The sequence below is a fragment of the Ophidiomyces ophidiicola genome (genome assembly GCF_022830035.1).
Source record: "Ophidiomyces ophidiicola strain CBS 122913 chromosome Unknown scaffold_3, whole genome shotgun sequence".
Classification (NCBI taxonomy): Eukaryota; Fungi; Ascomycota; class Eurotiomycetes; order Onygenales; family Onygenaceae; genus Ophidiomyces; species Ophidiomyces ophidiicola.
The window spans coordinates 334,757-351,923 of record NW_026054643.1 but is presented as its reverse complement, the minus strand read 5'-3'; the positions used below and the strand labels follow the sequence as shown (position 1 = coordinate 351,923).

The 17,167-nt window shown below is 48.0% G+C and overlaps 4 protein-coding genes across 4 annotated transcripts; 2 read left to right on the top strand and 2 right to left on the bottom strand.

The window, feature by feature from the left end:
- Positions 1-288: 288 nt before the first annotated feature.
- Positions 289-2,542, top strand: LOZ57_001167 (uncharacterized protein; the record flags this gene model as incomplete). Its single annotated transcript, XM_049250259.1, has 2 exons — positions 289-449; positions 523-2,542. The coding sequence occupies 2 exons, from the start codon at positions 289-291 to the stop codon at positions 2,540-2,542; spliced, it is 2,181 nt and encodes a 726-aa protein (XP_049110619.1).
- A 1,278-nt stretch (positions 2,543-3,820) lies between these two features.
- On the bottom strand, positions 3,821-7,561 carry prp10 (U2 snRNP component prp10; the record flags this gene model as incomplete). The annotated part of the gene is made up of 2 exons (XM_049250258.1): positions 3,821-7,497; positions 7,552-7,561. 2 exons carry the CDS (start codon positions 7,559-7,561, stop codon positions 3,821-3,823), a joined length of 3,687 nt encoding a protein of 1,228 aa, XP_049110618.1.
- A 2,179-nt stretch (positions 7,562-9,740) lies between these two features.
- LOZ57_001165 (uncharacterized protein) lies at positions 9,741-10,510 on the top strand (the record flags this gene model as incomplete). The annotated part of the gene is made up of 2 exons (XM_049250257.1): positions 9,741-10,334; positions 10,403-10,510. The coding sequence occupies 2 exons, from the start codon at positions 9,741-9,743 to the stop codon at positions 10,508-10,510; spliced, it is 702 nt and encodes a 233-aa protein (XP_049110617.1).
- Positions 10,511-11,646: 1,136 nt separating this feature from the next.
- Positions 11,647-16,059, bottom strand: LOZ57_001164 (uncharacterized protein; the record flags this gene model as incomplete). Its single annotated transcript, XM_049250256.1, has 1 exon — positions 11,647-16,059. The coding sequence occupies one exon, from the start codon at positions 16,057-16,059 to the stop codon at positions 11,647-11,649; it is 4,413 nt and encodes a 1,470-aa protein (XP_049110616.1).
- Between the last annotated feature and the right edge of the window lie 1,108 nt (positions 16,060-17,167).

The following is a 17,167-nucleotide window of genomic DNA, read 5'->3' as shown; positions in this document are numbered from 1 at the left end:
CCGTCAGGCATCAACAGTGGCGGGTGATTGTAGTCGTATTCTCCCTCAAGCTCATGCTTTTCGAGACCCGAGTGTATCGCAGGAAGCCAGCGCAGCCCGACAGTGGCATGACTGAAGGAATTGACAATCGAATCTAGTCTATTCGCTGGCAGCGGGTCGAGATTGCTAAGAATAACCATCGTAACTCTAAAGGCGACGTCGGCCACCGCAATTCGCCTGAGCAAACACAAGTCGTGGAAGCGCCGCGGGAAGCTAGGATGCCAGAGCTGTGTTTGACGGCCAGGCACCATGACCAAACAGCGCGAATCCAGCCAGCCGAAGATTTTGGCGCGGGCCTGTCAGTTTTGCCGCGCGAGGAAGATCAAGTGCGATACCCAACGCCCCAGCTGCAGCTCGTGCATCACCCAGAAAAAGGAATGTGTGTACGTGCTGGAGGCGCCGAAACGGAGGTATTTATTTGCTGAGCAATCTGCCCCCAGCGTGAGGCTGCGGTGGGTGAAGCTGCGTGCTGACTGCGGCCAGGCCGTCCACCGCCATCGTCAACGCGCTGCAGAACGAGAAGAAGGCGCTCGAGGACGTCCTTCTGCTGCTGAAGAGAGCGTCTCCAGACGAGGTACCCGGCATTCTAGAGTCCGTCCCCATTGTAAATGGCAACGTTGTTCTCAGGCGGCATTCCCCAACTCCAGCCGTATCAGATGAGAAAAAGCTCGCTCGCCCCGAAACGGGACATCCATCCGACGACGATGGCGCTGGCATCTCGTCGGATGAGGACCTCGACGTACTGCCATTTCTTTCTATCGACGAGGGCGGAAAGGTTGATTCTTTTGGGCCCTCGTCTGCTCTTCAGGGTCCCACCAAGCCAATTCTTCCCACTGAGCTGCCGGTTGCCGAGCATGTCCGCAACCAACTGATCGCAAATGCAATCCTACAGCGGCAGCGAGAACATGACCTTTGCTACCGGCAGGACATATTCGGGGTCCCCATGGAGCTTGCCAAACACCTGCTCGACCTCCATTGGAATCGTCAGCACCACACTTTCCTGCTCACCTATCGCCCGGCTATCATGAGAGATTTGGTCCAAAGCGGCCCCTATTGTTCTGAATTCCTAATTACTGCCATATTCGCATGTTCTAGCAAGTACTCCCAGAGAATTGAGGTTCGAGATAATCCTGTTGATCCTACTTCGTCTGGAAGGCGGTTCTTCGCCCGCTGTGGTCAGCTCCTGGCTGAACGATCATTACTGAACTCTTCCAGTATTGCAACATTGGTAGGATTACTGCTTCTTGGATCGACATACAATGCGCGCGGTGACACGTCTAAAGGGTGGCTCTACACGGGCTATGCGCTTCGCATGGTGTACGATTTGGGGCTGCACTTGGATTACAAGGCCACTACCGCAAATGCAGAGGATATTGAGATCCGCAGACGGGTGTTCTGGGGTGCATTCATTTGCGACAAGCTACAGAGCTTGTATCTTGGGCGGCCCATGACCATCCATTTGCGAGATGTTCATGTTTCCCGGAATTTTATGGACACCATGGAGGAAAAGGAGCTGTGGACGCCTTATGTCGACCCTTTGATCCCAGCGGAGAACATGGCTGGCATTCCACGAAACCCTACTCCAATTCATTCGGTTTCTACATTCCAGCAGTTGTGCCTGTTGTCTAGGATAATGACCAAAATTATCAATCGATTTTACGTGGTTGGTGCCACAGCTGCCGACGCCAGGGCTAGTCTCCAATCTATAGACGATGCCCTTATTTCTTGGAAAGACAGTCTTCCGACTGACCTCAAATTCGAGCCTTGGTCGGATAACCCGATCGCCCAACAGGCGAGACCAGCTCCTAATGTCATGATCTTGAGTGCGCTATACCACTCACTCGTTATCCTTCTGCATCGACCGTTCATCTCAGATGGCCATCTTCGTTCCGCAGTTCCCCCAGCTAGTTCCTGGAAGAGGTGTTCTACAGCAGCTAGGAATATTACCAGTATTGTTGTCGCTTACCAGGCCACGTACACATTGCGAGGAGCACCATATTTGATGAGCTATGCCGTATACGTCGCATGTACAATCCATGTTCGCAATGCAGCAGCTACTGAGAGGGACCAGCCTGCCGAGAATTCGTCACTGTTGTCCACGAGTTTACACAGTTTGGATGAGCTTTCTCTACCTAATGTTGGTATTTCTAAGCCCGCGAGCATTATCCGCAATATTATGGCTACGAATGGTATTAAATTAGTTTCAGGTATGGCACCAATTTTAACTCCTTCATCCCATCGAATACCAAGGATTAACATAAAATTTCAAGAACCGCGAGGCGTGGACATTCATTCTCCGTCATCGCTAGATCTCGATGCGATCTTGCGTATGTTCCCATCACGATCTCCCATACCCGAAGGGCTAGAGCAACCAACTACTTTCGGGCCGGGCTTTAGCCTAAGCAACGACCCTTACGCTCCAGAGGACCTCTTGTATGGATTTATGAATGGAGAAACACCCTCTTTTACCGATTTTACGGCAGACGGCGTTTTCCGCATGTGAATTCTCTAATGGAAATCCAGCGGCTCTGCGAATTCCTGTGTCGTCTCATCTCCCATACTCAGAGGACGCCAACCATCTATCTTATCAATGCCACCAAGGGTTTGCAGATTGAATGTGCTCCATAGGCAACGTACTGTTGCCGGTGATAGGGCAAGAATGGCCTTGGAACTCCAATTGCGCGGGATATGTTATAGGATTCTGCGAGGGCGAAGTGTATCATATCAGAGGGTGACGCAGGCAAAGGTGGAGAAGTGAGCGATACATCCTCGTGCTGGTGGGGAGGACGGTTGAATGTGGCCCACGGCAGGCCGTCTTGGAACCTTGAGCCTTATTTGGAAATCCTGCGTGATGATCAGATACGCAAAAGACATGCGAAGGCTTCTGGGCACCCATCAAGTGCATTGTACCACCCGTGCGGAGTTTATCCAATGGGTACCAACTATATTGAGTTGACACGGACAAAATACCGTCTCTTGATCTTTTAAATCCTATCGGCATTCATCTAAAAGGCTGATCATCGAAATGCTAGGAGAACCTTGGGGGCGATTTCAGCCATCTGGTGCTTACTACCTCTTAGCCACCTGTTTGGCGTTCGTTAATATGAGAGGATATGAATGAATCTGACAAATCAATAGGTGATTTTTGGTGGTATTTGCTTCTTTTATACTTTCCTCAAGCTAGAACAGATACTCGTCTTGTTGGCTATTGTTCTATAAGAGCCGGCCATTTACTACGATGGCGACAGCATTTTTCTTATGCCACCCTTCCTTGTTTTCTGGTTTCTTTTTTCGGAGGTTGTATCCGGTCTGCTACGGTGGATTTGAAATATTTGATGGGATCTAACTTTCTACGTCATTGGCTCAGTTGCGTATTGCGCAGTGAATCAATCGGCTGGTTGTTGTTGTACGACCCTGGGAATTTTAAATAGGCGTTCTAGAACTTGATAGACATAGAAATGCATAGTACAAACATCATGTATGGCGCAATACCTTGCTAAACACATCTAAATATTTCCAGGAAAGTGAGGTACAAATGATTTATTCAATGAGAAATGCGATGGCAAGTTGCGTCGATGTTTACTTTGAGAAAAGCTATTTTGATTATTACTAGGTGACGGTAACATTGCTTAAATAACAGTACACATATTTATGGAGCGTGAAACCGCAAGGCAATTATACTGGTATTATCAAAATGCGCCATGGAAAAGATAATATGATGAAATCGCTAGCCCAAAACAGAATAATCAGTCCGCAGGAGAAAATACATTGGATATTTTTCTTAAAGAACGATCGCCAGTTCAGACCTCGCCAACCCTTCCTCTGGTAAATAAGGATAGTACGGAATCATCGAGTCCGCGCCTTGAACATAGGCATCATTATACAATCTCCAGTATGGTGTGCGGACCTTGCGAGCAGGGTGAAATAATCCCGCCCAGACATAGTTCATCACAATACCTGTACCAACAGCCATGCGAACGGCCTCGATAGCCTCAATAATACGATCGATGACGTGGGGGCTGGTTTCGAAAAGATTGGGATAAAGAAGGTTTAGGAGATGAACCATTGCATCCTCGCAACCCAAGCCAACTACGCCCAGGGCGATATGCTTGACAACGCTGGCTGCAGTTTGTCGATGAACTTGGTCACGATCAATAAGGGCGTCTTCGAGAAGTGGTGTGACGGCGTACACGTAGTCCTTCGCCATCTCACCGATATATTCGAAAAGGAACGACATAGCTTTTAGAACACCATTTTGAACATTCAGTTCCGGAACACGGTACTCATTCATGAGGGCTGGAAGGACTGTAAAAGGAGCACAGGTCTCGGCGACAATACCAATAGCAACGGCCGTGCAAACACGAGACTGCCGCTCCTGGACCCGAAGATTGTTCAACAGCGTAGCTAGGACATCCTGAGGGCCAATTGCCTTCGCAATAAAACCAAAGGTGTTGTTTGCAGCCCGACGAATGCCTTTTTTGTGAGCCTTCAACATGTCCAGAAGTTCGAAGCAAATACGCATCCATTCGCGAGCATTGACAGACTCGGGGCCGCGGTCAGCAATGCGACCAACAAGATCAATCGTGTTTTCCTGTACCTTTTCATGTCGGTTTCGAAGGATAGGTGTCAGTCGAGGCAGGAGATCCCGAATTGGAGGCTGCATTTGGTTGATACCGACAACAGTGACAATAGACCGAAGAGCACCAAGGATAGAACCAAGGACTTCGGGATATTCTTCCCCGAGGTATTCATAAAGAAATGTACCTAATTTGCCCATCAAAGCATCCTCGCCACATTGTTTCATAACAATTGCGATGCGAGAAATGAGGTCAGCGGCCTGCTGGCGAACAGTTGCAGACTTATTGTTCAATCGCCATAAGATTGTACTGACAATCTGAGGGAGGTATGGCTTGCAACGAGTACCAAGAGCGTTGACCACGGTTCCAAAACCATTCAAAATAACGATATCCTCAATGCTTTGCTCTTGGAATGCAAAAAGAACTCCATCAATCAGTCTCTCCTCCAACCGTTCGCCAATGTCGGCAGCTCCAAGCGAAGCAATTAGTTTCTCGATTGTTTCAATTGTCATTTTTCGATATGCTTCGCTTTCATCCTTCAAGTTATTGACAATTTTTTCTAAAATCTCGCTGACCCCCACTTTCTGTCCAAGATCGACGGTAGTTTCAACGACCTGACGGAAATTTCTCCTGTCAAGAGCCATGCGCCTAACCCAAAAGGACTTGAAGAAATCCTGGAGAACGTGCTCTTTCAGATATGCTGCTGTAACGCCATCGGTACCAGCACATTGCGAGACGACCTTCAAAACAACCTTCTTCATTTCTTCATCTGGTGATGAAAACTCTCGAAGAACAATCTCCATGATCTGGCTAGTAAAGTAATTTGCTCCTTCTTCATCCATTAGGGGAATGATATACCCCACGGCTTTGAGAAAACCGGCTAGACCTTTCCCGCGCTGCTTCCGTGCGCCCATCCACAAAGGGCCAAGAATATCCTGGAAGCTCTCGATACCATAGGGGTTTGCAGCTTCTGCGAGCGCAGCAATCGCTAAACTAGTCACAGTCCGAACCTTTGCTTGCTCATCACTGAGATTCGGCCCAATGCAATCCACCAAGCCTTGTAAATGGGGTAGAACCGCACAACCCATAAGGATTGGAATTTGCTGAACAATTTTGACACCAGTATGTCGGGCTTGCCATGACTTTTTGCTGCGGCACACAGCTCTCAAAAAAGGGAGCAGAGCTGGAATGCCTAATGCGGATGCAACAACGGCGAAGGCGCGTGCAGTGGTATTTCGTACATATTCATCAACATGGTCAATATCAGGTCGCATGGTGCTAATCATATGTGCAAGGCCTGCTGCTTTACTAAGATTAGAGATAATTTCTCGACCCTCCACGCGGGCATAATAATCCTGGTCAATGAGAAGCGGCTCAATGACAACAAGGATTTTATGAACATAAGGCCGTACAAGGTCATCAAGCTTGTACAGAACACGATCAATTACCTTGACCAGCAGATGGCGTTCCTGGTCCTCAAGCGTTTTCTCCATCAGTAACGGCAAAATCTGATTGAAAAGCGGACCAGCTCCAAACTGTCGTGCGTTATCTGTGAGCTGACGTAGGGCCGTTTTACGCATTGGAGGCGTTCCGTTTTTAACTTTTAGAAGTAATCTCATGATCTTTCTCTCCTTAAGCTCATCCACGGACATAGTATTCTCATCTGCCCCATCAACAAGCTTACCAAAGTATTGCATGTCTTCGGTTTTGAAAAATTGCAAATCACCAACTCCGGGAATGTCAGTCGGTAACTGCTTACTCATAAGGCGAGCGTTCTCAGGTTCTTGCATCATGAACCCCCCAATTCCACTAGCACTGGCAACAGGTACCGGCGTAGCCATCATTTTTCGGGCAGGGTTTCTAATTGGCGCATACCCGGGCGGAGGTTCAAGGATCTTGTATCCTTCAGAAGGGAGCATTAAATCCAACTCTTCGTCAGAAAGGACCGAGTTTCGTGCGGAGATGTCCGATCCAAAGGTTGCGGGTAACAGGGGGTGAGCAGAAGGGTGCATTGGAGTCGCAAGACCTGGCTGCCCCACAGGTGTAGCCGCAGTCAGAGAAGGGGCCTGATCCCACCTTGATCTCCTTTTGGGGGCATCTGAGGGCGTAGCAGGGGCTGGAGTCTGATCCCATCTCGATCGCTTTGGTTTAGTTTCAGAAGTTTCTTCGCTCTCCATGGGAGTTGATGTTTCAGATCCCACGTCCCATCTTTGCTTCCTTTTTCTACCAGTAGTAACAGATACGGCAGAAACCGCATCCTGGTTTTCTTTATTCCCTTCATCAATTGTAAGAGTAGCCTCATGTTCAACGATACCATCTTGCCCATTTGCTTGCTTTTCTGTAATAATTTTCTGAACTCGCTCTTCTTCTTTTTCGAGTTCCCGGAGAGCCATAATCTCACGGTAGGTATGGCCTGTAGCTTCTCCGTTTGCATTGCCATTTTCCGCGAATGGGTCTGCACGAGTCGGAGTAAGAGTTCCACGATCGAAGCGTCGCTTTTGATAGTCAGTTTCTCTTTCTGATATTCTGGCAGCCTTTTCACGACCCAAAAGAATATCTTCTTCTTCGACGCCTTTGCCACTGGCGAATTCATTCATCTGATCTTTACTTGCAGTATACTGCCCGACAAGTCGATGGCCGCGATCTCCATCCGTATCTGCCATGTCATCATCTTCATCGTCAGCAGGAATAGAGGCATGGTAACCTTCGAATTTGTTGGCGCCATTACGATCATAGAGGGTGGTGTCGAAGGATTCGGTCAATGAGGCCTTTGTGTTAACGTCAGTTCGTTGGCTGGACGGATCAAAAGTCTTTGAACCTTTTTTGGCTGCAGCTAGAGCATTGCGCTCTGCCTGAAGGCGCTTAATGGTATCGAACTCAGCTGGACATGAAGGGGTTAGTTTCAGCAGAAGCGGCGGATGCTCATTCGACGTACCATCAGACATGGTGGCAACTGAGAGGACTCAGACCAAAATATTCGACAACCCTGATAGCATAGATGAAGCAGGCCTAGGTTCTTGGTCGATTCGCAAACGCTGGATGCTGTTGTCTTCGTATCGCCGCGTCGATGATGATTTCGCGGTTCGACAGAAGTTGAAGTGGTTGCTTACTAACTAACTAATGATCACTAGTGATGTGCGAATTACTAATCAAGGTGCCAATCCGCTTATATAACTAACAAATGAATATAACTAAGCAGTGCATCCATCCATATATTTTTTGGAGTACTCCGCACAAAGTATTGTTATTTTTATCATTTCATACTCACGACGGCTCTTCAGACTCATAATTGCTGATATACCTATGTCATCACTCAGGCTTGGCCGGTCAAACCTTGATAGTTATATGAACTTTCATAACAAATGACCTTCGCAGACATTTTAATATTCCCTTTGCCTCTGTTTGATAATCGGGCTACAGATGCGAATATCCCATAGTCCTATACAGGTGACCCGGTGATCTCGTTAATATCAGAATATTTTGAGATTAAATACAGATTTGGCTACAAAAAATAAAACCTCCTGGCATTCAGTGAATTATACATTGATCTAGTGGACTTATCTATCTGCAGGCAATTGGCTATTCTAAATTGCTCATATCCACCCCCAAGCTACCCTAGGTGAATGAAAATAGGTTAACTTGTCACTTTATCAGACTATCTTCTATTAAGAAAAAACACTTTAATGCCAGGAAGGCAGTTTATTCGGTATTTTTAGATACAGCTTTTTGGTTTTTTATGGGATCAATGGTCGGGTGATCAGTCGCTCAATACAACATTTCAGCTTATCGATACTGTATTTGAGAAGAAGCTCGTGTACGGAGTACAACTCAAGCATTCGACTTTCTCAGGGCATCTTGCTACCATTGCAATTTTTGCAGAAAACGGGAAGTTGAATAAATTTTCTTCCAACGATTTTGTTCCGTCATCGGCGGAACCCTCCACTATTAAGGAGTGGGGATATCATGGCTAAACATATTTAGGATGATGACAAAAGCAGCCCACGGAGTTGCACTACACTTAGTGACGTTCAGAGCAGCGGTGGTTGGACTGAACTACAGAAAGGAACTGGAACTGAGACAAGTGGAATGCATGTATATTGCGGGGGTGAAGTTATGAAAAGCGTATTCTTGCGAAAGTCTCCTTGAGTGCTTAAGCTTCAGTTGTACCTCTTAAGCGTAAACCGTTGCATAGCTACACCACTAACGCTTAACCGGGTTAAGAAACGGCACTACAGAGTACATGCCAGCAGCAGGCCATGAAAAACATAATGAAACGCACGTTTCAAGAGTCCAGACGAGAAGACTCGATAGGATGGATCATCTGTTCGCTGACCCAAAGAAGCATCTCAGAGCCTATGCGCGATCGCAAGCACAAAGGGCTGAATGTCCATCACTGCCGGTCTGAGCAGGCTTCCAGAATCCCGATCGACAGCGAAGATCTCCTCTTCATGACAGCCCTGAACGTCCCGGCGCCATACTGACGAACCTGTCGTGAATTTCTGCAGGGTGTTGGGTTTCCAGCAAAAAACAACCCAGACGCCACCCGCGAAGCGAGACCGATCACAAAACGGCCTACGATGGCTGGCGATGCCTCGTGAGAGCCGGTCTGGCCGCCCATTCTGATCAGTTTACGCGCCGCCATTTCTTCCCCACCGACACCAATTTTAGCAAAATCGCCTTTCTTAGCTTGCCCTTGGCTGGAGGGGACAAGGCCCTCCTGATCCTTGCCTGGAGGCCGGGATTGCTGGCCTGCGAACGGCATCAAGGATGCCAAACCCGCATCCCCTGCTTGTTTAGTGCCTGTCTTCAAAGACAGCACGGAGTCTATTTTTTCTTTTCTTATCGGCTTTGCGGGCAAAGGCCGCTGCTGCACTAACTAGCTACCCTTGCTGGCCGCACCTAGAATGACATGTTGAACGAACTAAAACGGACGAACGTGTTACAGATGCGGCGCCGCGTGAGAGGTGACTATGAGCAATTTCCCGCATCTGATGGACTCCTATTCGGGCTATATAAACCTCGAGCCTGCTCTTCGAGTCAGCAGCTCGTGCATTGGTTCGCAACAATCCACCTGCATCATTCCATCGAGCGCCCTCTGCCCCCCCGTCCTCTTCGACCGCAGCCATGCATCTTCCGCGCCTCATCTCCTCTTCTCTCTTCATCTTGGGTGCCGCCTGCGCCCCAATTGAGCTGGATGCATCCGCCTCGGCTACCGGCAGTACTCTCAGCCTCCTCCGTCGAGACCCAGGCAAGCCAGAATGCAGCGTCTCCAACGCTTCGTTACCGCAGACGGGCAAGGGTGCCGAGCTCCCTGCCGCTGCCTCAAACTTGAAGCTCAAATTCATCACGCTCGGTATCGGAACGCAGAACTATACTTGCGCAGATTCAACAGAGTCTACGAAGCCTGCGCTACTTGGCGCTGTGGCTACCATTTATGACGCTTCCTGCGCGGTTACAAAATATTCTCAGATGCTGGACTTTATTTCAGATGCAGCTGTTCGACTACCCACCGATATGGTCAACTATTTAGCCTCCAGATACCTGAACTTGAAAGTCGTGGGCAATCATTACTTCGCTGGCCCTGTTCCGATGTTTGATTTGCGAAAAGATGGTCATGACGAGTACGTCCTTGTTTCGGTAGCAGCGAAGGTTCCTGCTCCTTCCAGCGAGAACGTGGATTGGCTACTGCTCAACCGAGTAGATGGCGTTGGACTCCAGGTATGTACCTCTTACTCGCTACTCTACAGTCTTCTGGTCCTATAACAAGACTAATTTACCTGTCTCAGAGTGTCTACCGTGTGAAAACTACCTCTGGTAAAGCGCCTGCCACCTGCAAGAACATGCCTGCGCAGTTCCAAGTTAAATATATTGCGCAATACTGGTTTTATGGATGAAGTGAGGACTGGTAATTATTTCGAAACATGCGAATGTCCAGCGCTGTTTAAGAAACAAACAAACAGCAGCCCAAGCTTTGGCCCGAGCGGTTTCAGGTCTCAGAGCTGGAAGTTTAATGACGGCGTTTTCTTTAGCCTTTTTCTTGTAAACTTTCTTTATGAACTTGTATATAGCGACGACTCAGATAAATTAATTAAGTGACGAACCGTTTTTGCGGAACACTGGATGTGATGCCCGCTCGTCTTCCAATAATATTATTAATTCCTGTGCTGCTAGCCACTCTCGCCCCTGAGATAGTTGACAAGTTGACTACTCCGTACTCCGTAGCCAACTAGCCGAGACTGCGCGCCGGTCTGGATCGCAATAAAGGACGCGCTGCTGCAGCGACAGGGAGCGAAGTTAACACAGCATTATTTCTAGGTTAATTCGCCATAATTAACAACCCTTGGCTAGGTAGGTTACTTAACTAAGTACATAACTAACTTAGCAAGCGAGTTCTAATAATAGTAGCCACAATCGAACTCCACGGAGAAAACATATCAAGAACACGATGATATGAATAGAATCCTAGAAGAACAACGAATCCACCCGGAAGCAACCTGAGTATATTGAAATAATATTCATTAATGATTAACTATATCTGGAATATATGTATGCAATGCAACCAGTCGAGAGGCAAAACTGCTGCAAGGAACAGCTATCTCGTAGTTACAACAATCTGGAGGCTCCACAATTAATCTCCCGGCTATGCAGTCAAAGCAGCGGAAACAAGAAGTCGTCCCAAAAAGCAAAGGAGAAAATCGAACCAATTGCTCACCGCCGGTATGCCTAAGCGCTCAAACATCGCATGTCTCTGGAACGGGGAAAATAACAAATATATTAGAACAAATAGATTAGATTCTAATCCAAAGCCAAGCGGGCCAGCCCGGGTATCAGAAGGGAAAGGGGAGTAAGATACAGGGCATAGTGACGATAAAAAGGTATAAGTGTGGGATGTTTTTCGCTTCATATATATCATGGAGAGTCATAAACGTCGTAGACATCGTAATACGCCGTGTAACTTCGTAGGATACTAAAATTTGGGACCGAAATGTTGAAATAGACAAATTGTCGTAGGGATTATGGCAATGTTCCGTCACACACTCATTGTTCTTCGATTTACTTCACTGGGCTTTTGAGCATACGCGATTAGTAGCTTGAACCCAGTTCCGTGTCTCTGGCATTCTCGTAGAACCCGCCGATCGGCCCAGATGCTTCCGTCAAGGTTCCCTTCCGCCAAAACTGGTGTTTCATAGCACCGGGTATACCACCAGCGCCCGACCCTGGCAACAATTTTGGTGATGTTCTCATCGTTAGATGCTGAAGGAGATGGGTCTGATAACAAATCGCCCAGTGAAAGGTTGGCGTCGTCCGAAAATGGTCTCTTGTGACTATCGCTGTCGGGAATCGCGGATGCCGACTTCGACGGCATGGAGTTGTTTGGTGTAGCTATACTAGTAGGTATAATGGAACGACCAGAGCTAGACGTATCCCAAGACCGCAGAATTGTACCTGCAACAGGAACGACAACCACACATCGATTGAGGTTCTGAAATCCACGTTTTCCGAGTAGTCTCTGGACATTATCGCTCGTAGGCTTGAGACTGATATTTGGATCTGTGGTCATGATGCGCTCTTTAAGAGTTCGTATGGTTTTGCGTGTTCGGCTTCCCATATTGACCATATCAACGTCCAAAATACTCATCTCTAGATAACCTCCAGTACGAAGAACACGACGGCATTCCGAAATCATTTTCTTTAAGCCAGCTTCTGAACCGGCTGCTGGAAATCGCAGTATTGCAACAGTGAAAAAGCCCTTGGGGAATGGAAACGGATTCTCGAAATTAGAATGATGAACAGAGTGGTGGTTTGTGGGAGGGTCCCAGGCTGCAGGGTTACTACAGTTAGATTGAGAAAGTAGCCCACTGAGATTATAAACGGTAGCTGTCGGGTATGTTAAAGCACAGTAAAAAGACCAATCATCGTTACCGAGACCATCAATAACCAGGATACGCGATTGATCTTGCGTTCGCACATGACTCTGAGCAGGGCTGAATAGCACCCGGCCAAATGACAGCCATCGACTTGTCATAAGTGATCCTGATCGCAAATTCGCTTGAGCGAGGGCACCAAGTCGTTTACGTTCTGCAATATCCAATAGAGCAGTGTTTTGTTGGCGATCAGGTCCCTTGTTCTCTGGCTCATTCCATACAGACCGTTGATGGCTCTGATGCGACGCCGTGTCATCAAGAATGGCTAGATCAGTGCCCTGGCTGGGTCTAGCATCATTTGAACAGGAGTCGTTGGGCGAAGAAGGGGTAGAGGGGGCGATAGAGGACGAATGTAGTGCCGAAATCACCATTGATCGACTAAGATGCACGGAATCAGTAGGCAGAGATGAAATAGGCGTTGTTGCCACTGAGCATTCTGAGAGACAAGACGATTTAGGATCAGTCACTGAGTTTAAACCGGCCTGGAGAGCTCGGCTTGCCCGGGTGGCTAACTGAAACGAGCCCCGGCCCGATGATCCTTCTTCTACCGCAGGTGGAGTTAGAACCTTGTCAATGAAATCGTCGTATTCGTCCCAGATCTCATCTTCCATCAGCTGTGACTCTGGCGGGGGGATGACCGCGGTTATAGCCTTGAGGCTATTTTGGCTATCGGTACTGGTGGATTCAGAAGCTTCAGAATTATTGCGAGGAGAAAAAATTAAGAACTCAGAATCAAAGGGCTGACGTGTAGGCGGAGTATTCTGAATATTGGGACCCGGGAGAGGTGCAAAGGACAAGCGATCAGGTTCAGTACAACTACCGAGGGCAAAATAACCATCGGCTTTAGGGATATTTATATCGGATGTTGCCGTGATGGATGGCATATCTGCTCGACAAAAAGGTCTCGAAAATGACTGTGGTGTAGGTTTATGCTGCCTATCGTCTCGCACTGTAACTCTGGGGATACGGCCGATGGATCTAAGACGTGCCGGACGATGAGATTTGTTGGCTGCCGGTTGCGTATCGGGTGACATATTCTTATTAAAAAACACTTTCGGCGACGGTGGGCGTCTCTCAGCTTTGCATTCAGGTAAAGTTGGTGGAGCGGGTAGTAGAACCGATTGTTGTCTTTTTATACACACTGTCGGGGGTTCGTACACCTCTTCTTCCGTTGGCGATGATTCCTCAATATTATGAAGAATATCCTCCAGAGAGTCGGAGTCAAGTTGATCGTCATCAAGGAGCGCATAATGCGCAACGACTCGTGTAGTAGGAACCTGGGATACCGTCACTGGAAGTGTAGAAACAGAAGCAAGATCTGTCTTGGTAAAATGCTCCTTTCGACGAAGTTGGTGGGTTCGTTGAAAAAAGTTCCATTTCCCGAACATTTGGGACTTTTTCTTAGTCTCCTTAGTATCCAGATTATCATTATCTCTGGTTAGTATTGACGCGTCAGATTGCGACATCGAAGTATGGCAAGTATTGGAGCTGTTAAGGGGAGACGCCAGTTTAGGGATATCAGTATTTATGGAAAGAAATCCATCGCGGCTATTCCTATCAAAGAAACCAAATCTGCGGACTGAACGCCTTTTTTCGATTGTCACACGTGGAGAAGAGCTGCCTTTCAAATCTGATTGAAATGTAGCTGTGGCGTTCATAGGCTCCGGAGAAAGGACCAAGCGTTCCGCCGAAACCAAAGATTCCGACGATTGAGTGTAGAATCGCCGTGGGTGTGTAGATGCACTTAAGTTTGTACTAGAAGCAATGCTTTGATCACTCACACTTTGTTTGCTGTCAGTTCGCCCCAATGTGCCGCCTGTAATAATAACTGGTTCCAAACGGTCTAGTAAAAAATCGTCCAATTCAGGATGGGCCTGACTTAAGTTGCTGGTAGAGCCATTGGTACTTGTAGACCTGGCCCGGCTGGAATTGCTTCCAATACTAGTTCTTCTTCCACGGGTAGAATATTTACCGTAGCCCTCGTGGCCTGTACCGGCCACCGGTCCTCGGCGAGCCTGTTTACTTGCTTGTTCTGGCGGGGGCATATCCAGAGGCGTTTTGGATCGTTTTTGAAAAAACCCGAAGCGTCTTGTTCCAACATCTTTAGATTCACTTTTCGTATTTCTGAGATCCTTGCATTCCTTTTTTGGTACGGATTGACTCTTTAGGGGGGGTGGAGAGGAAGGAGTTGAAATATTCGAGCGTGGGTTGGGCCGTGCAAAATTATTGGGAGATGGTGGTGGGTGGAGTATTTGAGGTGACGCCTTTCGAAAGGAATCCGCACGATTTGCTGAACTGTTGCCAAAGGAAATGGAATCTCTCGTAGGCTTGTATAACGTAACACTTTCAACTGAGCCATGGCGTTTGTGCTCTAATGTCCGTGATGACGATAAAGCGCTATGGACCACAGGTGGAGGTTCCATCTGTAATGGTTCAGTACCAGCACGACTAGGTCGATGAGGATATTTGGACGACACCACCGAGCTTGGATTTCGCACTGGTCCAGGCTTCTGAGAGCGCTTGGCTGGTAACAATTCATGGCTCTTTCCAGATATCCCTCTAATTCTTCCAATCTGCTTTGCTGTTTCGGCGACTGTTGGCTCAATAGATGGTTCCTGCAACGTTTCGTAGCGAGGAACCTCCGACCTTGTAGATACACCTGAAATTTTAGTTGGTAGTCTGGACTCGGTTACTCGAACCGGTTCCGTTTGAGATCTTTTTGGTACCTTTGGAAAGATGGGTATATCTGGAGTGGCACCGGGATAGGAAGCACCAGAAACATGATAACGAGGAGGATGGCTTCGAAATAAAGATGGGCTGGGTTGTCTAAGACGAGTGCTGACTTTTGTAGAATGTGTAAGTCCAGGTGAGTACGAGGATAGTGACGTGGGAGTCGATGTCCTACTGCTCCAAGGCCCTGGGGAATCCGAATATCTCGTTGAAGCACTGCTATCGCTTGTGAAGTTGGGAGTTGGCGGGGGAAGGTCTATAGTATTGATAGTGGTAGTTAATCTTGATAGCTCAGGAGGAGGATAGGTACTACTAGGCTCTTGAGATGAGTCAAGCGGGGCGGATGGCGATGGCGGAGCTATAATATGAGATTGCGTAAGTTTTTGAAGCACAGGTTTCCGAGGCATATCAAGTGGTATCGACGGCGATCGTGAGCGAGTACGCCCAACGTGGCGTTCAATGGACGGTGCTTTCCGTCGTAGAGGGTTTTTGTGAGATAGATCATCTGAGCAGCCTGAGGTTGAATAGTTCGGCGACAGTCCTGCGGTAAGTTGAAATGCCTTATTTTTTGACGATAACGAGCTCTTTCGTGGCAGGGACTGTACGCCAATGCCCAAAGGGAAGGGTGGCTTAGCGGAACCCAATAGTTTCTTTCCATTATTTATCACGTTGTCTTGCCGCCGTATACCTTCATTTCTCGAAGAGGTCGAGTTTGTCGTAGCTCTAGGAATCAAAGGTTTGGGTTTAACAGACTGCCTTCTGGAGTGTATCGAACCGGTACTAGACATGGTTGGGATCTTAGATAATTGCGCCGCGGAGCCTGACTCTCCTGTGGAAATCGAGCCCACTTGACTAGATCTGTGGGATGCCATGGCTTGAGCTTTCTTGGGAACATAGGCGAGGTTGATGCAAATGCAGCTCTTCGGAAAGCTGCTTTTTTAATTGAGCCCGGAAACATCGCGACTGGCGCACAAAAATGGAGTCGAGTACGGTATTCAGCTAGGGCGCACAGCAACGGTGAGCTGTAGCAGTGATGGGAATTGTAATTGCCACCATTGCTTGCCTGTTTACTTCGGACAACCCCCTTCTTTTCTTTTTTTGGTCCTGGAACTGTGCAACTAGGACAAAGAGTAGCTATTATAGTCGCTTAAACAAGGAACACACGATGGGTAGGGAAGTTCAAAATGCGACGATCAGCGATGAAACAAAAATTAAAAAAAAAGGCATGTAGGCTGTGCGGTACAGTACGAGCAGAGGTATAGAAGCCGGCCGCCATTAGATATACCCTGTGGGAATTCCGGCAAGGCAAGCTTCGCCACACGGCGGGGCCTTGCGTGTAGACAAGGTGTGGCTAAACCAAGGCCGTGGCGGCAGTCCTCAGCGCCTTAACTTCCTAGGGGTCATGGGGACACGTCAATCACCGTTGAAGATTTTCTGTGCGCCAAGGATGGAACTCAGCGTAACAGCCGGTAGAGCACTGAGAGTTGCCTGGATATCGTAGAAAACATAGCGACAGAGAAGGTATTACGCCGAAGCGCCGCCGCCCTCTTTAAAGACGAATTCAGGGGTGGGCCCGTGCCGATAGTGACATAACATCTGGGGAAGACGCCTTGACAAGATGCGCATTTCAAAAATGACTGGAGGACAACAGCGGCGCTTGATTGACTCGCCGCGCCATGAGTCCTCAATAGTCGTGAGCTAAAGAAAGGACCGGTTGGCCCAGAGCAAACGGCTCGTGTGCCGTTAATGGGTCAAGGCTCCTTGGTCACGAAAGTCACGAAAAAATAATCCACTTCATGGGCCTATAATCCCATTAGCATTTGGGGGAGGTGGAGGGACCTGCAGGTCATTGGTATCAAGCGAGCTGAAAACCAGCATGTTGCTGCAGCACTGGGA